The sequence below is a fragment of the Eubalaena glacialis genome, chromosome 6 (assembly GCF_028564815.1).
Source record: "Eubalaena glacialis isolate mEubGla1 chromosome 6, mEubGla1.1.hap2.+ XY, whole genome shotgun sequence".
Taxonomy (NCBI): Eukaryota; Metazoa; Chordata; class Mammalia; order Artiodactyla; family Balaenidae; genus Eubalaena; species Eubalaena glacialis.
The window spans coordinates 115,135,722-115,151,253 of NC_083721.1; the positions used below are offsets into that span (position 1 = coordinate 115,135,722).

Here is a 15,532-nt window from a genome sequence, read left to right on the forward strand (position 1 = left end):
AATAATATAGGCGCTTATCATCATTATTACTATTACTACTCATCTAACTATAGGGATACCCAAAAACATCATGGCTAGATCATTTGTGGGTACAGAATCCAGGAGAAGAATGAAAGAAACAAATCAGGACACGATTACGTTTACTGGTATGGATAACAAGACTAGACTAGATTTCTGCATTCTTTTGGTATTGTGCTTAACACCCAGACCAGGCCAATCTATCTGCAGCTCTAAGGGCACAGCAGGGCTGATTGGAGAAAAAATGCACTACCAACGAGATACTCACATGAACCACAGTGGGAGGACTAATACTAGCCAAAGGCAAGTGGGTTCTAAATCTCCAGTCACTTCTGTCTTTCTTTGAACCCACCCCCCCAACCCCATTTATCTCAAAGGCAATGTATTAGTTCTTTTAAAGAGTTCTTGGGACTTCTCTGGAGGTCCAGTGGTTAGGACTTCATGCTTCCACTGCAGGGGGCACAGGTTCGATCCCTGGTTGGGGAACTAAGATTCCACAAGCCACACAGAGTGGCCAAAAAAAAAAACTCCTCCTGTATTCCAAACTACCCATGTTAATTGACGTTCTGTGGAAAAGAGGGTTTCCTAGTTGTGGCTGGAACTACCTACTATCAAACCACTGCCTCCTCCCCTGCTTCATGGCTAATCTAAAACAACCCTGGCTGTCCGATTCCCCTGCCGTATGCTGCTTTCCCAGCCTCCTTTATAAGGACAGGTTTTGTGAACCAAGACTGACACGTGAGATACAAGAAGTCTTCTGGGCTTCCCTGGTGGTGCAGTGGTTAAGAATCCACCTGCCAATGCAGGGGACACGGGTTCAAGCCCTGGTCCGGGAAGATCCCACATGCTGTGGAGCAACTAAGCCCGTGCACCACAACTACGGAGCCCGTGAACCACAACTACTGAAGCCCGCAAGCCACAACTACTGAGCCCACATGCCACAACTACTGAGCCCACGAGCCACAACTACTGAAGCCCGCAAGCCACAACTACTGAGCCTGCATGCCACAATTACTGAAGCCTGCGCAGCTAAAGCCCATGCTCCACAACAAGAAAAACAACCGCAAGGAGAAGCCACGCACTGCCATGAAGAGTAGCCCCTGTTCGCCACAACTAGAGAAAAGCCCGTGCACAGCAAGGAAGACCCAACGCAGCCAAAAATAAATAAATAATTTTTTTAAAAAAAGAAGTCTTCTGAAGACTGTCTGGGAAAGGTTTTCCTCTGCTGATAAAAAGAAAAGCCACTTGAGAAAAAGAGTCCCTTTGGCCAGGCTCTATTCTTCACCCTTGTCTCCCTCCTGTGTCTTTCAATGAAATGATGATGCCTGGACCTGCAGGAGCCACCTGCAACCATGAAGCTACGTGCACAGGGGCAAAAAGTGAACAGAGCACAGTGCAGCTGAAGAATGGGAAGGGGCTGGGTTATTGGTGACCACTGGACCTGGACTGTCCACCCTCGGTCTTCATGTTTGGTGAGAGAGGTAAATGTCTTAATCACTTGAGCCACTGCTATTTGGGAATTCTGTTACTTGTAGCCAAAAGCCTTCCTAAATGATCCAATAGTGAATCTCCCAAAGGGGGATGGAGTATGTAGGGTTTTCCAAACTCACTTGACTTCTTATGTATGTGTGTTGTGATAATTCAACATTTTTATCGCTTAAACCCTTTTGTATGGGTAGCTCAAAACATTAGTTGACACGATAGTACAAAATAAAAGCAAGCCAAAAAAAAAATAACTTCCTCTATAGAGCACAGTTTTGCAAATACAATCCTCAGTGTTTTTCAGATTGAGGTTACCTGTCATTTATGGATAAGTTTATAGATAAAACTCCAGAAGATGTAAGAAGCCACATGATAAAGTTCCAGACTTGCTTTTACCAAAATTAATTAAAAATGAATCTATAATGGAGCAGAATACAAAAATCACATGTCTTTTAAAAATAAAAGAGAATTCAAAGAAATTTTAACTTGGGTGTGGAATGGGGGGAGCCTGCCCAGTGAGTAATGCAGTCGCTCAAATTGTTTATATTTAACCATCTAGATGATTGGTTCACATTTGACAAATATTTATTAAATGGTCATTACAGGCCAGGCACAGTCTCTGCACTGAGGATCCAAAGGTCAACACGACAGACATGAACACATAGTAACACAAATATTATGACAGAGAAAGTGCAGGGTTCTATGGGAACACAGAGCAGCGGAAATCAACCCACTCTAGAGGAATGGATACGAGCTCCCAGTGGATGTGTGGCAATTAATCTAAGACCTAAAGAATGAAAAGGACTTTGCCTAGAAAAGATTTGGGGTGGAACGGGGTTATGAGGTAGAGAGGGTATTCCAGGCAGAGAAAGAAGCACGTGCCAGGTCCTGGGGGCTAGAATGCCTCAGTGAGTGCAAGGTGGGACCACGGAAGGGCTGTTTGCAAAGGACAAACTGGGTCTTTTAAAAAGCATACTCTGGCTATGGAATGTAAATGGATGGAGGGATGGTGGCATGAAGCCAGCTAGGTGTGTCTTCTGGGTGAGTTCAAGGTGGTGGTACAAGGGCGTGGCAATGTGTGAGGAAAGAAGCTGTTTCATCGTGAGTAGAAGACTGGGCATTAGACGGATGCGGAGCACGGTGAGGAAAAGGACAAAGTGGGCTTTCAGATTTACTGTGGAGCAACTGGGTGGATGGAGGTGCCCTTTACTAAGCAGGGAACAGATCCTGGAGAAGGAACAGGTTGGAAGGAGATTGGGACATGCAGGTAACCTGAGAAAACTCCAAATACAGCTGTTCACATCACATGACCATGATGACATTCAGAAATCTATGAAAAATGGCATCAATGTTAAAAAAAGAAAAAGTGTGTTCTAGAACTAGCTAAGACATTACAGCACATTTCTTCATTCTGTTTTTTTTTTTTTAATAAATTTATTTATTTATTTATATTTATTTTTGGCTGTGTTGGGTCTTCATTTCTGTGCGAGCGCTTTCTCTAGTTGCGGCAAGCGGGGGCCAAAGCGGCAAGCGGGGGCCACTCTTCATCGCGGTGCGCGGGCCTCTCCTGTTGCAGAGCACAGGCTCCAGACGCGCAGGCTCAGTAGTTGTGGCTCACGGGCTTAGTCGCTCCGCGGCATGTGGGATCTTCCCAGACCAGGGCTGGAACCCGTGTCCCCTGCATTGGCAGGCAGATTCCTAACCACTGCGCCACCAGGGAAGCCCCTTCATTCTGTGTTTAAGTGAGGCAGTGGTGATGTGCCGAGCAGTATAGGAGGCTGAACTGTGTCCTCCAAAAAATATGTTGAAGCCCTAACCCCTGATGCCGTCCATGTGACCTTATTTGGAAATAAGGTCTTTGCAGATGGAATCTGTTAAGATGAGACCATTCTGAATTAGAGTGGGCCCTAAATCCAATAACTGGTGTCTTTATAAGGAGAGGGCGATTTTAAGACACACAGAGACACAGGAGGCAAGAAGGCCAGATGAAGACAGAGGCAGAGACTGGAGTTACGCTGCCACAAGCCAAGGAGCCCGGGAGCCACCAGGAGCGGAAGAGGCAAGGAAGGATTCTCTCCTGGGGCCTTCGGAGGTGCATGGCCCTGCCAGTTTCTTGATTTCGGAATTCTGCCTGCAGAACTATGAGAGAATAAATGCCTATTGTTTTAAGCCACCCAGTTTATGGTACTCTGCTACAGCAGCTGTAGAAACTATTACAGGGAGGAAGACTGTTTTTAGCTTCAGAAGAAATTGAAAAGGAAGACCTAAGCCAGATACAAGGCACTGAATGAGACAAGAAGACAGTTAACTACCTTGCAAAATAAGCGTTTGGGGAGTTTGAACCTATTTAGGTCTTGAATTCAGTTTTCACGTTTCAAAACCGGGGACAATCGTACTTAATCCATTGTACATCCATTGTACAATCCATTGTACATCGGGGTGCAGTCTGTGTGCTGTAATGGATAACTAATTATAAGTTATTGCTGGTCAAAAATTGGATATTATAACAAGTTATTATTCATTAATCTATGAGTACAACATGGCAATCTATTCCTTTTTTATTACAATGTTCCTGCTACTGCTGTGTCAGGTCTGATAGATTTGCACACCTTCCTCCCTCTGAAGGCAAAGCTGGTTGACAGTTTGCCATCATTCTAGTATAGTGGTTCTCAACTGGGGGACATATGACAATGTCTGGAGACATTTTTGGTTGTCACAACTGGGAGGGTGGCGCCACTAGCAAACAGTAGGTAGAGAGAGGCCAGGGATGCTGCTGAAACATCCTACACAGCATAGGGCGCCCCCTACAACAACGAACTGTAGGGCTTCAATAGTGCCGAGTTGAGAACTCTGCTCTAGAAGTACCCAGACAACCTGCAGTCAAAGCTTCAAGTACCAAGAATTCACTTTCTCATCCAAAGTAGTCAAACCGATCACGTATCCTTCTGAAACCTGACAGAACAGACTATCAATACGGTGACTCACAAGCAGTCCAGAGCTAATGGAAACTTTAAACTTCTTTCTGATAGTCTAAAAAAGAGTGAAAATTCCTGTCCTAGAAGACAGGGGCATGGTCACTAGCCGCTCTGCAAGCACTAGCAGTGATACACACACACACTGCAGGGCCGAGGTAGCCACTCATCCCATCCGCCGGCATAAACCATCTCAGCATAAACCATCTACCAGACTGGACGGGAGGAGGAAGAGTAAATGTCCTCCCAAGCAGTCCCTCCCCGTACCCAGGGAGCCTCCCTGAAGCTGAAAACCACTGGAGACCCAGCAGCTAAGCTCCTTGATTGAATCCTAGAATTATACTTAGGCAGTGGGGGGTTGGATCAGTCCTACAGAGCTGGCACAGGTAGATATCTTTCATCTGTACCTCGTAGCCAAGCCTAAGCGATTGCCTTGTTCAAAGCTGCTGTATCTCCTTTATGGCTGTCTCTGGCATGCAAAGCATTTGTAGCTGGCTCCTTGAAGCTATAATAGAAATACGGCTGTGCATACTGTACATTTTTAACCCAGCCTGTTTATCAAGACTCTGTGGTCTGCTTGTCACCCTCACCAAATATTCAGGTCATAAACAACTTGAACCTCCAATGCTATTCTCAGAGTCAAGAGCACCTTAGAAATATGATGAGCTAATTGGTAAAGGCAAGAAAACCCCAGTTTTGGTAAAGGCAGTTAGGTAGTCAGGGTTGCCCTCTCCATTGAAGCTGTATTTCTTTCTTTTATTAACAGAGAAGTGCAAATATATCTAAGGAAACAAATATGGGATAGCTCACAGTGCAACATTAAATATAATGGCAAAATCTCCTGTGGAGGGCAAAGTACACTGCTAAGTAGCATAGCATATATCTTAATTCTAACTTTCAAAAGTCTGTATTTATTGGGTTCTAGGCAAGTTCAAGAATAAAAGTTGTGGGACTTCCCTGGTGGTCCAGTGGCTAAGACTCCACGCTCCCAGTGCAGGGGGCCTGGGTTTGATCCCTGGTCAGGGAACTAGATCCCACATGCCGCAACTAAGAGTTCCATGCCGTAACTAAAGATCCCACATACCATAACTAAAGATCCCGCATGCCGCAATGAAGATCCCGTGTGCGGCAACTAAGACCCAGTGCGACCAAATAAACAAATAAATAAATAAATATATATTTTTTTAAAAGTTGTACCTTTAAAAAAAAAAAAAGAATAAAAGTTGTGACATACTGGTTTAAATACCCTTAATGTTTTCATCACCATAAGCAAAACTACATTTACATTTAAAATTGGCTTGGTACTGTCAATGTATATTTTATCATTAAAAATCAAAAGTTTAGTGAAAGCTTTTGGTCCATTGAGACAGAACAAATATTTCAACAGCTGGAAGATGTTAAAAGTCAAGAGTTCTGGCATTTGAAGAGTCATATATAATTACCCTCCTCTAAAAACAAAACATCGCAAAGAAAGCCAAAGAAACATGCTATCTCATAGGAGACCAACAAAACACAAAAATACAAAAATTATAATTCCTCTCCAATCTGTATTTATAAAATTTACTTAGCTACTAGAACTATTTAAACTGTCCCAGGTAAGAGAAATAATCTCTTCCTGAAGTTATGGGAACACTATTTTCCTAAGTATGAAAAATAATCATCAGCATCTTTATGTATTCATCATCGTCACATTATGGCTCTTCAAGGCAGACCATACAAAGTTTTCATGTCACCTCGACAGCCAAGCAGCTGAAGTAATTCATAATACAGTCTGATTGAAAGGAGCAGAAAGAAAAGCTCAACCTCTGTTTCAATTTAGTTTGAACTTTCAAGCTAAAATGTCAGCAACTCAGAAGTAGAATTCGAATAAACATTTCGTGATAAATTTGGGCATTAATTTTATATATTCACAGAAGCCTGTTTCCATGATTCTCTTTACTTTGTCTAAACTGTACCCTGTGAACTAACTACTACTATTCCTATCATATGCCAGCAATTCAGCCTACCTTCATCGCCTTCATATGTGGAAATAACAAACCACAGATTTGTATTTTCATTCTAAGTTCATATTCTAGGAAAGACGGACTATTTATGGAGAAACAGCAGGAAAATATTTTATAATCCAACACATACTGAGTACATTTAATAAAGAATGCTCCCTAGAAAAAGGCAGAGCTAAGGGCTAAGGGGAGTATGTGTATGTGTATGTGTGTGTGCGTTTTGAGTGGGAACAGTTAGAACAAATGCTGTAAAGAAAAGACTTGTACAGTATTCCTTCTGCAGCAGGACCTGACTCCACAACCAGAAGTCTAAAGTAAGAGGAATAAACACTCTGCCAACCAAGGGATTGACTTTCTTCCCTGAAGCAGGGAGTATTGGAGTATTGCTAACATCCTCCCAGTCACGGGGAAACTTTTTTCTAAAAAAAAAAAATCTAATCTTTCTAAAGATTTTCTAACAATCTTTAAGAGCAGTGGATTTTAAATTAAGTTACAAGAAGCGCTAGAGTCACACCCCAGCTTGTTCTCAACCGGAGCAACTTTTGTCTGTTTTATACAAAGGTCCTATGGCAGAAGAACTGTGAAAAATGCTGATCGAAAATATTAAGAGGGTTGCCTCCCCAGGGATGTCAAGAGAATCCAATGACATAAACCCGTCAAATGTTTAGAACAGAGGTTTGCACGCTATAAAAGCCCAGCAGCAGTTGGCTAGGATAATGATGCTGGTAACAATTCAAGTCTTCGCTGTAGAGGTAATTTTAAAAAAATGAAGCACAGAGGCTTGTATGAGTCCATGTGTAGAAACTATACACCTGACATCTCAAGCTTTTAAAGGATGATCACCTCCAACAGGTGTTTGAATTACAGAGCTTCAAAACTGGATGTACAGCAAGCAACGCCACAAGACGGCTTACCTCTTCTTCTTGGTGATAATGAGCACGTCGTTAAAGAGGAAGAAGTAGACTTGTTGTTTGGACGTCCTTTTTGAGAAAAGCCCAGTGTCTTCCACATAGGCTGTCAACTCACCTCTTTTGACCAACCACCGGGAAGAGGAGACTAGAGGAAAAGGCTACAAAAAGAGAAACACTCAGTACCCAAAGCCAAAGTCAAGTCCTTTTAGGATTATTGAAAGTAAAGTATAAAACTTACATTCAAACAAATGATATATCATTATTTTATATAATAGTGTATTTAACAGGTACGTAATAGTGAAATACAGTTAGAGAAGGATAGCACATTCTCCAAGAGAAAATCAGAAAGAACAATTTATTTTCCAATATAAAAAACTATTAATATTAACTTGCCTATATAAAAACTAAAACTCAATCAGAAAATGTTATTGGGTCAACCAAAAATTATTACCCTTCCATTAACTCTCAGCTGGAAAAGAAGATTGATAAGGAGTCACTTAAAACTGCAAAGCCTCAAAAGGAAACCTATTGGTATCAACTGAAGTTATTTTAAATATCACAAATCAGAATCCAAACATACGAAAAAAACATTGATAGCCGCGGTTAAAAAGAGACAAATTGGTCTTCCCTGGTGGCGCAGTGGTTGAGAATCTGTCTGCCAATGCAGGGGACACGGGTTCGAGCCCTGGTCTGGGAAGATCCCACATGCCGCGGAGCAACTGGGCCCGTGAGCCACAATTACTGAGCCTGCGCGTCTGGAGCCCGTGCTCCGCAATAAGAGAGGCCGCAATAGTGAGAGGCCCACGCACCGCGATGAAGAGTGGCCCCCGCTTGCCACAACTAGAGAAAGCCCTCGCACAGAAACGAAGACCCAACACAGCCAAAAAGAAAAATAAATAAATAAAACCAGCTTTAAAAAAAGAGACAAATTAAAAAGTCTGCATTCAATTCATGAACTAAAAAGACTTTATTCAAAAGGAAAGAAAAAAACCCTGCAAACGTATGTTTTGTCTATTGATTATCTTCTTAGCTGTATTCTGGATAAAACCTTTTCTTAAGTTTACGGTAGTTTCCCTCATGGAAGTTCATCCCTGAAAGCATCATGCCATTTTCTGGTTGTGAAAATGAACTTCTTCCAGAATAATCCATCTTAATCTCATAGAAAAGGCTATATTCAAGGAACTGCATACTGTCTTTTCTTTATTCAGTTTACAGTTTCCAACTGGAAAACTCTCAAAACCTCAGAATAATCCTTACCCTTGAAAGCTCTTTTTTTTAAGTTACCAGAAATGCTAACTGCCAAAAATCTGATTGAAAAAATGACATCCATAAAAATAAGCAAAAGTTCTTGGACACACAAAAGATAACTCTAGTAAGTGTGGTGCAACCAAATGTCATACATTTCAGGGAATAATGATTAAAAATAGCCAAAGGAAATTGAGGATATTAGGGAGGAAATAAGAACGCTAAGAAAGGATTTCATATTTTTTTAATTTATAAAGGACGTTTATAAGAAGGTTGCTCATCAGTTATATACTATTTTCCTGAAGATTTAACATGGAAGATGAAACAGTATGGCTGATCTCAAAATTTCAAAACTGGCTATTTAAAGGAGCTCATGTAGTTTTCAGCCTCCAAATCTCAAATCAGACTATGGCTGAGACTTAAAAGGTGACAGAGAGGTTGCTTAGATAACTCAGGAGGAAGGAACTCACCAGCACACACAAGAGGTCACCACAAATAATCAGAGTCAGGTTAGGTCCTGCCACAGGGCTGCAACTACTGGGAATGCACTGCTATCTTGTTATTGCGTGTTAGGATAAACAAATGACAGTATTATGTAATGCCACCCTATGACTGTTCTTAGTTTAGAGGACGGGGAAAAAAGTTTTTTTAACTCTTGGTCTTTTTTTTCTTTTTTAAAAATTTTTTTTATTTTTGGCTGCATTGGGTCTTCATTGCTGTGCATGGGCTTTCTCTAGTTGCTGTGAGCGGGGCTACTCTTCATTGCGGTGCGCGGACCTCTCACTGCGGTGGCCTCTCTTGTTGCAGAGCAGGGGCTCTAGGCGCGCAGGCTTCAGTTAACTCTTGTTCTTAAAACAGATTGAGTTTTATGAACATCTCATACTCCACTGGGCAAAAATAAATTTCCAATGTGTATCTAAAATTGACAGTGGCTTGCAATATGTCTATGCTTCTTTAAAAAACAAAAATTTGATATTATAAATGTTTTTTGTTTCAGTTTATTGTTGAAAGATTAAACTCATTCAGATGGCTTTCTTTTAAGAAGAAGCTATAAAAATGACCAAAATATTTAGAAGAATCACAGTAGCCCAAATTGCTCCTAAGTGAATTCCCACAGTTTAGAAGCTTAGTCTAAGACTAGAATCCAGGTGTGAATCAAAAATAAGAAAAGAAATTCATGAACAAAAACACATCCTTAAAGGTATTGATATAATTCCCATGGAGAAAAGATTTTCATTCTTTTTGGTGTTACTTAGCACCCTAGAAAACCAGCCTCAGCATAAAATTTAACTAATTTTATGGGCCAGTGAGACAAGGAAGAGCAAGTTTTTTCTAAATTGAGACAAAAATGCATCATTTAGCCATTTTAAAGTGTACATGTAATTCAGCGGCTTTTAGTACGTTCACAATGTTGTGCAGTGATCATCACTAATTCCAGAACACTTCCATTACCCTAAAAAGAAAGTCCATATGCACTGAGCAGTCACTCTCCACTCTGCCCTCCCATTAATTAAGTTAATCCTTACAATAACTCCGTGAGGGAAAGTACCATTATCAGTCCCACTTTACGGTTCAGAAAGTAATGCCCAAAGTCCTACAGCTAGTAAGTAGTGGAGCTACAACTGGAACTCAGGCAGGCTGGCTCCAGAGCCCACGCTCTTAATTTATATCGGCTTCCTGTGCCGATCCGGTGGGCTCTCCTCACCCCTCTCACATTACCACGTGCAGCACATGATACTCGTCCAGAAACTTACTAATTTAAAAATGAAAAACACATGTAAGTAAACATACATACATACATACATAAATAACGCACACACACACACAGACATATATATATAAGCTTTTATCCCCTTCAAATGAGGAAAAGACTAGCATTATTTTGCTGCCATGGTTAAGAATGTGGACGCTGCAGTCAGTCGCAGATCTGAATCCAGGTTTCAGTACTTCTTGGTGTATGACTTTGAGCAAATAATTTACTATTTCTAGCTTCGAATTCCTCAACGATAAAATGGGAATAATAATTAGATACTTCATGGGGTTCCTGTGAGAATTCAATGAGACTATGTGAAAACGGCACATAGTAAATACTCAGTAAATATTTTCATGGCAATAATGGCTACGGTAGGACCATAAACCAAATAGAACCAACACAGAACCCGCTACCTTTCCCTCAGGGTCTTTCCTCCTCTTGGATTCCCTACCTAGGTGGATGGTGTGACTCTCCATCCAGTCGACCAGACTAGACACCTGCGGTACCACGGCTACAGCCCTCCTCCAGGCATCCCGCTTTATCTCTCCGCCTCTGCTTCCAGTCTCCAAACTGGTTTTCTGCCTCCGGTTTTATTACGTTCCCAACTTACCCTCCACATAGCTGCTGTAATACATTTTTAAAATAATAAACTGAATCTGGTGTATGTGTGTAGAGTGGGAAGGGGAGGTTGTTAAAAAAAAAAAGTCCTATGAAAAACTATTAAGTGAACAACCTCCTTCCCACCCCATTCCTCATCTACCCAGTTCCCAACCACTGATTACAGCCCCTACAAGGTAGTAACTGTTATTGTTCTTCTATAACTTTCCAGAGATTTCTTACCCATAAGCAACTTTTATACTCTTTTTTCCTCCTGTTCTGCACCTTACTTTTTTCACTTAATAATATAAGACAGAAAGCTTACCATATCGATTCCTAAAATTCTTCATTTTTTTTTTTAAGTTGAGTGGTCTTACATAATTTAGGTGTACTATAATTTATTTAATCAGTCCCCTATTGATAGATGTTTAGGTTGTTTCTAATCTTTTGCAATTAAAACAATGCCATATCAGTAACTTTGTGTGTATGTCTGTATATGTGTGTGTGTGTGTGTGTGTGTGTTTAATTTTATACATTCATGAGTATATCAGTAGGATAAATTCTTAGAAGTAAAATTGCTGGGTCATAGTAACTTGCATTTGTAATTTTGATAGTTACTGACATATTGCCCACCATTGGGGTTATAACAATCTTTCCCACGAGCAACAGATAAACATGGCTTTCCCAACAACTCACTGATAAAATGTTTTATCAAACTTTTGAATTATTTATAAATCTAAGTGGTAGAATACATTATTTTAATTTCAATTAGCAATTTTCTTCTGAATGAAGTAAAGCATCTTTTCAGATGTTTCACAGTCATTTGTATTCCCTCTTCTGACAACAGTTTTCTAGTTTGCAATTTTCTAATGGATTTTTTCCTTATCTTCTTCTTACCACTTTGAGGTTATATGTTGGGAATATTAACCCTTTATCTATATGTGAGTTCTAATTTTTTTTCCCAGTTTCCTATTTCCCTTTTCACTTTTTAAATGCCCTTTAATTTTCACTCTATGGAGAAATTTTTTAAATTTTCACATCGATCAATTTTCGTTTTAATGACTTCTGGAGTTGGAATAAGTTTAAAAGGCTTTTACTATGATTCTAAAGTCATCTTTACTAAATGCGCATCTGACTGTGTCACTTCCATGCTTTGAGCTTTTCAGTGGCTCCCAGATGATCCTGCCCTGCTCTTTCTTTTGGCACACAAGGCCCTTCCCATGAGTGCTAGTTCTGCCCTGCTACCCTCCACCCCACTGAATGTGTGCAATTCCTGGGCTACAGCAGCTGAAACCATGTCCTGTGCATTTGTTCCTGCTCTTCACTCCTGGAAGACCCTTCTCTCTCTCTTTTCAAGATCAGCTCAAACACACCTCCAGTATGAAGCCTTGCCTGGCTGCTACAAGCTCCCCACCCCTTTTTCCCTCATTCTTAGGGCCGGCCACACCCTCTCCATTGCTGGTGTTCTCAAAACTCTTCTATCTCCCATAACAGCTGTAGACTTGGCTCACTCCTTTGTATTTCTGTAGTCTTCTACTCGAGGGTAAGCTCCCTGAGGGCAGGGATCATGCTTTTGTTTTCCCACTTCAGTCCACAAAGGTGCTCATGAAATTTGTTGAAAGAATGCATGTGCTTGGACAAACCACTTAACTTCTTTGAACATCTGTTTTCTCATCTTTGAAATGAACTGAATAAAAATGTCCATCGTTATCCATAAAGTGTTATAGAAATGAGGTCCTAAGGTTGTATTAGTATTTCTAAGTGGTCTGAATTAAGTCCTTCATTATAAATCTAAACTTAGAATATTTTCCTTTAAGTTTGCAATTTTAATCATTGAACCAAAAGAAAACAAAAAACCAAAAACTCATGCACTCAATTGATGTTAATCACTTATTTTTAAGAACCCTTGGGGTAAGCATTTTTTCAGTTACAAATTAATTGTGGTTCTAGAGAAACAGAGCTTAAAGGTATCTTAAACCAACTGATTATCAGTGAAGAAAGAAAAAGAAAAATGGTTAGGGAAGGGATTTATCAACTTTTAAAATGGAAACGGTTAGAGATTTATCATCTTTAAAAAGGAGGGGATTTAAAAAAATCCTTTGATGTATAGATATATTTTCTAAAATACTTAGAAACAAATGAAAGTGAAGGACAGGATTCTTTGTGAAGGATGGGAAAAAATGGGTTTTGAAATCGCCATAAATTTCTATATGAGGGTATAATAACTATAGTGTGTGTGCGTGTGTATGCGCACGCTGTTTTTAGCAAGTACCCATCATTTTCTAAGAAGAATCACGGATCACCTTTCTGCATTTAAATCTTTATAGTCAGGGTGTCACAGTGGAAGAGTTTACACTGATCTGTTAAGTCAGGACGTCTGGACCCTAGTCCTGATTTTGCCACCACGAGCCGAATGACCCTGTTAACAATTAATTATTCTCTCGGTTGTATTTTCCTCATTTATAAAATAAAAGGGTGTAGCTGTACTATATCAGTGGCCCTCAAACTATATGACACAGCAGAGAGTTATCTGCATAATGCCACGATCGCTCTAATCCCACTGCACAAATTAGGAACACTTTCACTGTGAAAAAAATATGACCGCTTTAAGTTGCTTAATTAAATTCAAGCGGCATAAAACGAAACAGAATCACAACCATAAGCACTCACATCCATTAAGAATTGAACTGTGAGCCAACAAAGGAGCTGACCGTGGCCTAGCCTCGCCATTAATTGTTATTTCCTTCTTTGTTCATCCTGTCATCTGCCCCTGAGTAGTATGAGACAAGCAGTAACAGGCAGCACATATGCAAAAAAGAATTATGGAAGAAAAACAAATTTAAAAAGAACAATTCACTAATAATCCTTTTTTGCAAAAAAGAATTATGGAAGAAAAACAAATTTGAAAAGAACAATTCACTAATAATCCTTTTTTGCAAAAAAGAATTATGGAAGAAAAACAAATTTGAAAAGAACAATTCACTAATAATCCTTTTTTGCAAAAAAGAATTATGGAAGAAAAACAAATTTGAAAAGAACAATTCACTAATAATCCTTTTTTGCAAAAAAGAATTATGGAAGAAAAACAAATTTGAAAAGAACAATTCACTAATAATCCTTTTTTGCAAAAAAGAATTATGGAAGAAAAACAAATTTGAAAAGAACAATTCACTAATAATCCTTTTTTGCAAACTGAGAAAGGAGTGTCCTTATTTGATTTAGGAGAACACCCTGGTCCAGCTCATGGGATACCACTGTTTTGCATGATACTTTGAGAATACTAAAGAAATCTCCTTTCTATTCTAAAATTCTATTATTTTTAACCACCCTTTTCTCAAGTTTGGTGTCTTCCTAGGGAAAAAAGAAAGTGCCAGTTAGATAATACCTAACTCTGTGGCCTAGAGAAAGGTCATTTTATCTGGTATTAGCAAGAGCTGAATTGTCCAAAGCAAAGCATCTGCTATTTCCCCTGCCAGCCTCTCTGTAATCAATTTATGGCCCTGCTGTGAAAAGCAAATTCCTCTCCACTTTGTTGCCCTCAACTATCTCTTTACTCACAGAAGATTTAAGCAAGAGCAGTAACAAATCTATTTATGAAGAAGTATGAGAGAATACCTTAATTTTAAATTCCAGCTGAGAGTTAATTGTGTACATCATTTCAGTCCTTTCCATCTTCCGAGCTCCTTCATTGCAGAGTCGAACCAACTGGAAACAGAGAATAATAAGGAGGGTTAAGAGGTGAAGGAGAGAAACCTCACTTTCAAATGCAGATCTCACAGGAAATAATTAGCACTGTGGAAGCTCCAGAGACTCATTCCAGACAGTTAAAGAACTCACAGTTTCACACAGTCAAGACTTTGTACCCAGTTGGAAGTGGTGTCATTAGGATGTGAAGACGGAGGAAAAAAACGTCCTGAGAACTTTCAGGGACACACATCCTCTGTGCATTATCGCACGATGCCCTCCACATACACTCTCGGCAGATTCCTCGCATGGTCCAGTCTGCTCCATTCTGCTCCTTTCCTCTGCCCCTCCTCCTCGCCTTCACCCATGGGAACATCACCAAACTCAGAGCAAGCTGCACCTTGCTCCCCGCTTCGTATCAGAGCAGCTGAGGGCAGACCACTGGCTTCAAAGGCAAATTCTCAGCAGAATGCTACATGCAAAGCATGTGACCAGAAACCTGGATGCTGGAAGAGGAAAGCCTTCCATTGGAACCTAATGGTCAATGATTCTTCAAGGATGGTCAAGCTAAGGGAAATTCTGTTTAATTAGAACTACTGAATTATCTACAAACAGAATGAACTCATAGTCCTTTGATGAGTAGCTGTGATATCATGATTTATAATAAACAAAATATATATTTTGTCTTTGTCCATGGTTTCTGGCACACAGCTCCTAAAACCCTTGTAATTTCCTATGTAAGAGCCACAGGGGCATCTCTGGCTATAATTTAGTTTTGCTACCAGTTCCTGAAATAGCTCCAGGGCATAAAAGTGAAATGGGTAGCTTCTGTTATTCATAACAAGCCCCTTTCAACCACGTCTGAGTTTA

The 15,532-nt window shown here is 40.2% G+C and overlaps 1 protein-coding gene across 1 annotated transcript in view; it reads right to left on the reverse strand.

Annotated features, from left to right (window-relative positions):
• ARHGEF26 (Rho guanine nucleotide exchange factor 26) overlaps window positions 1–15,532 on the reverse strand; it is a 140,457-nt gene that overhangs the window by 34,717 nt on the left and 90,208 nt on the right. The window contains exons 10-11 of the mRNA XM_061193533.1: window positions 14,594–14,683; window positions 7,387–7,541 (exon numbers count right to left, since the gene is read on the reverse strand). Of these exons, the coding sequence (XP_061049516.1) occupies window positions 7,387–7,541; window positions 14,594–14,683 (245 nt within the window). The remainder of the gene's footprint in view (window positions 1–7,386; window positions 7,542–14,593; window positions 14,684–15,532) is intronic.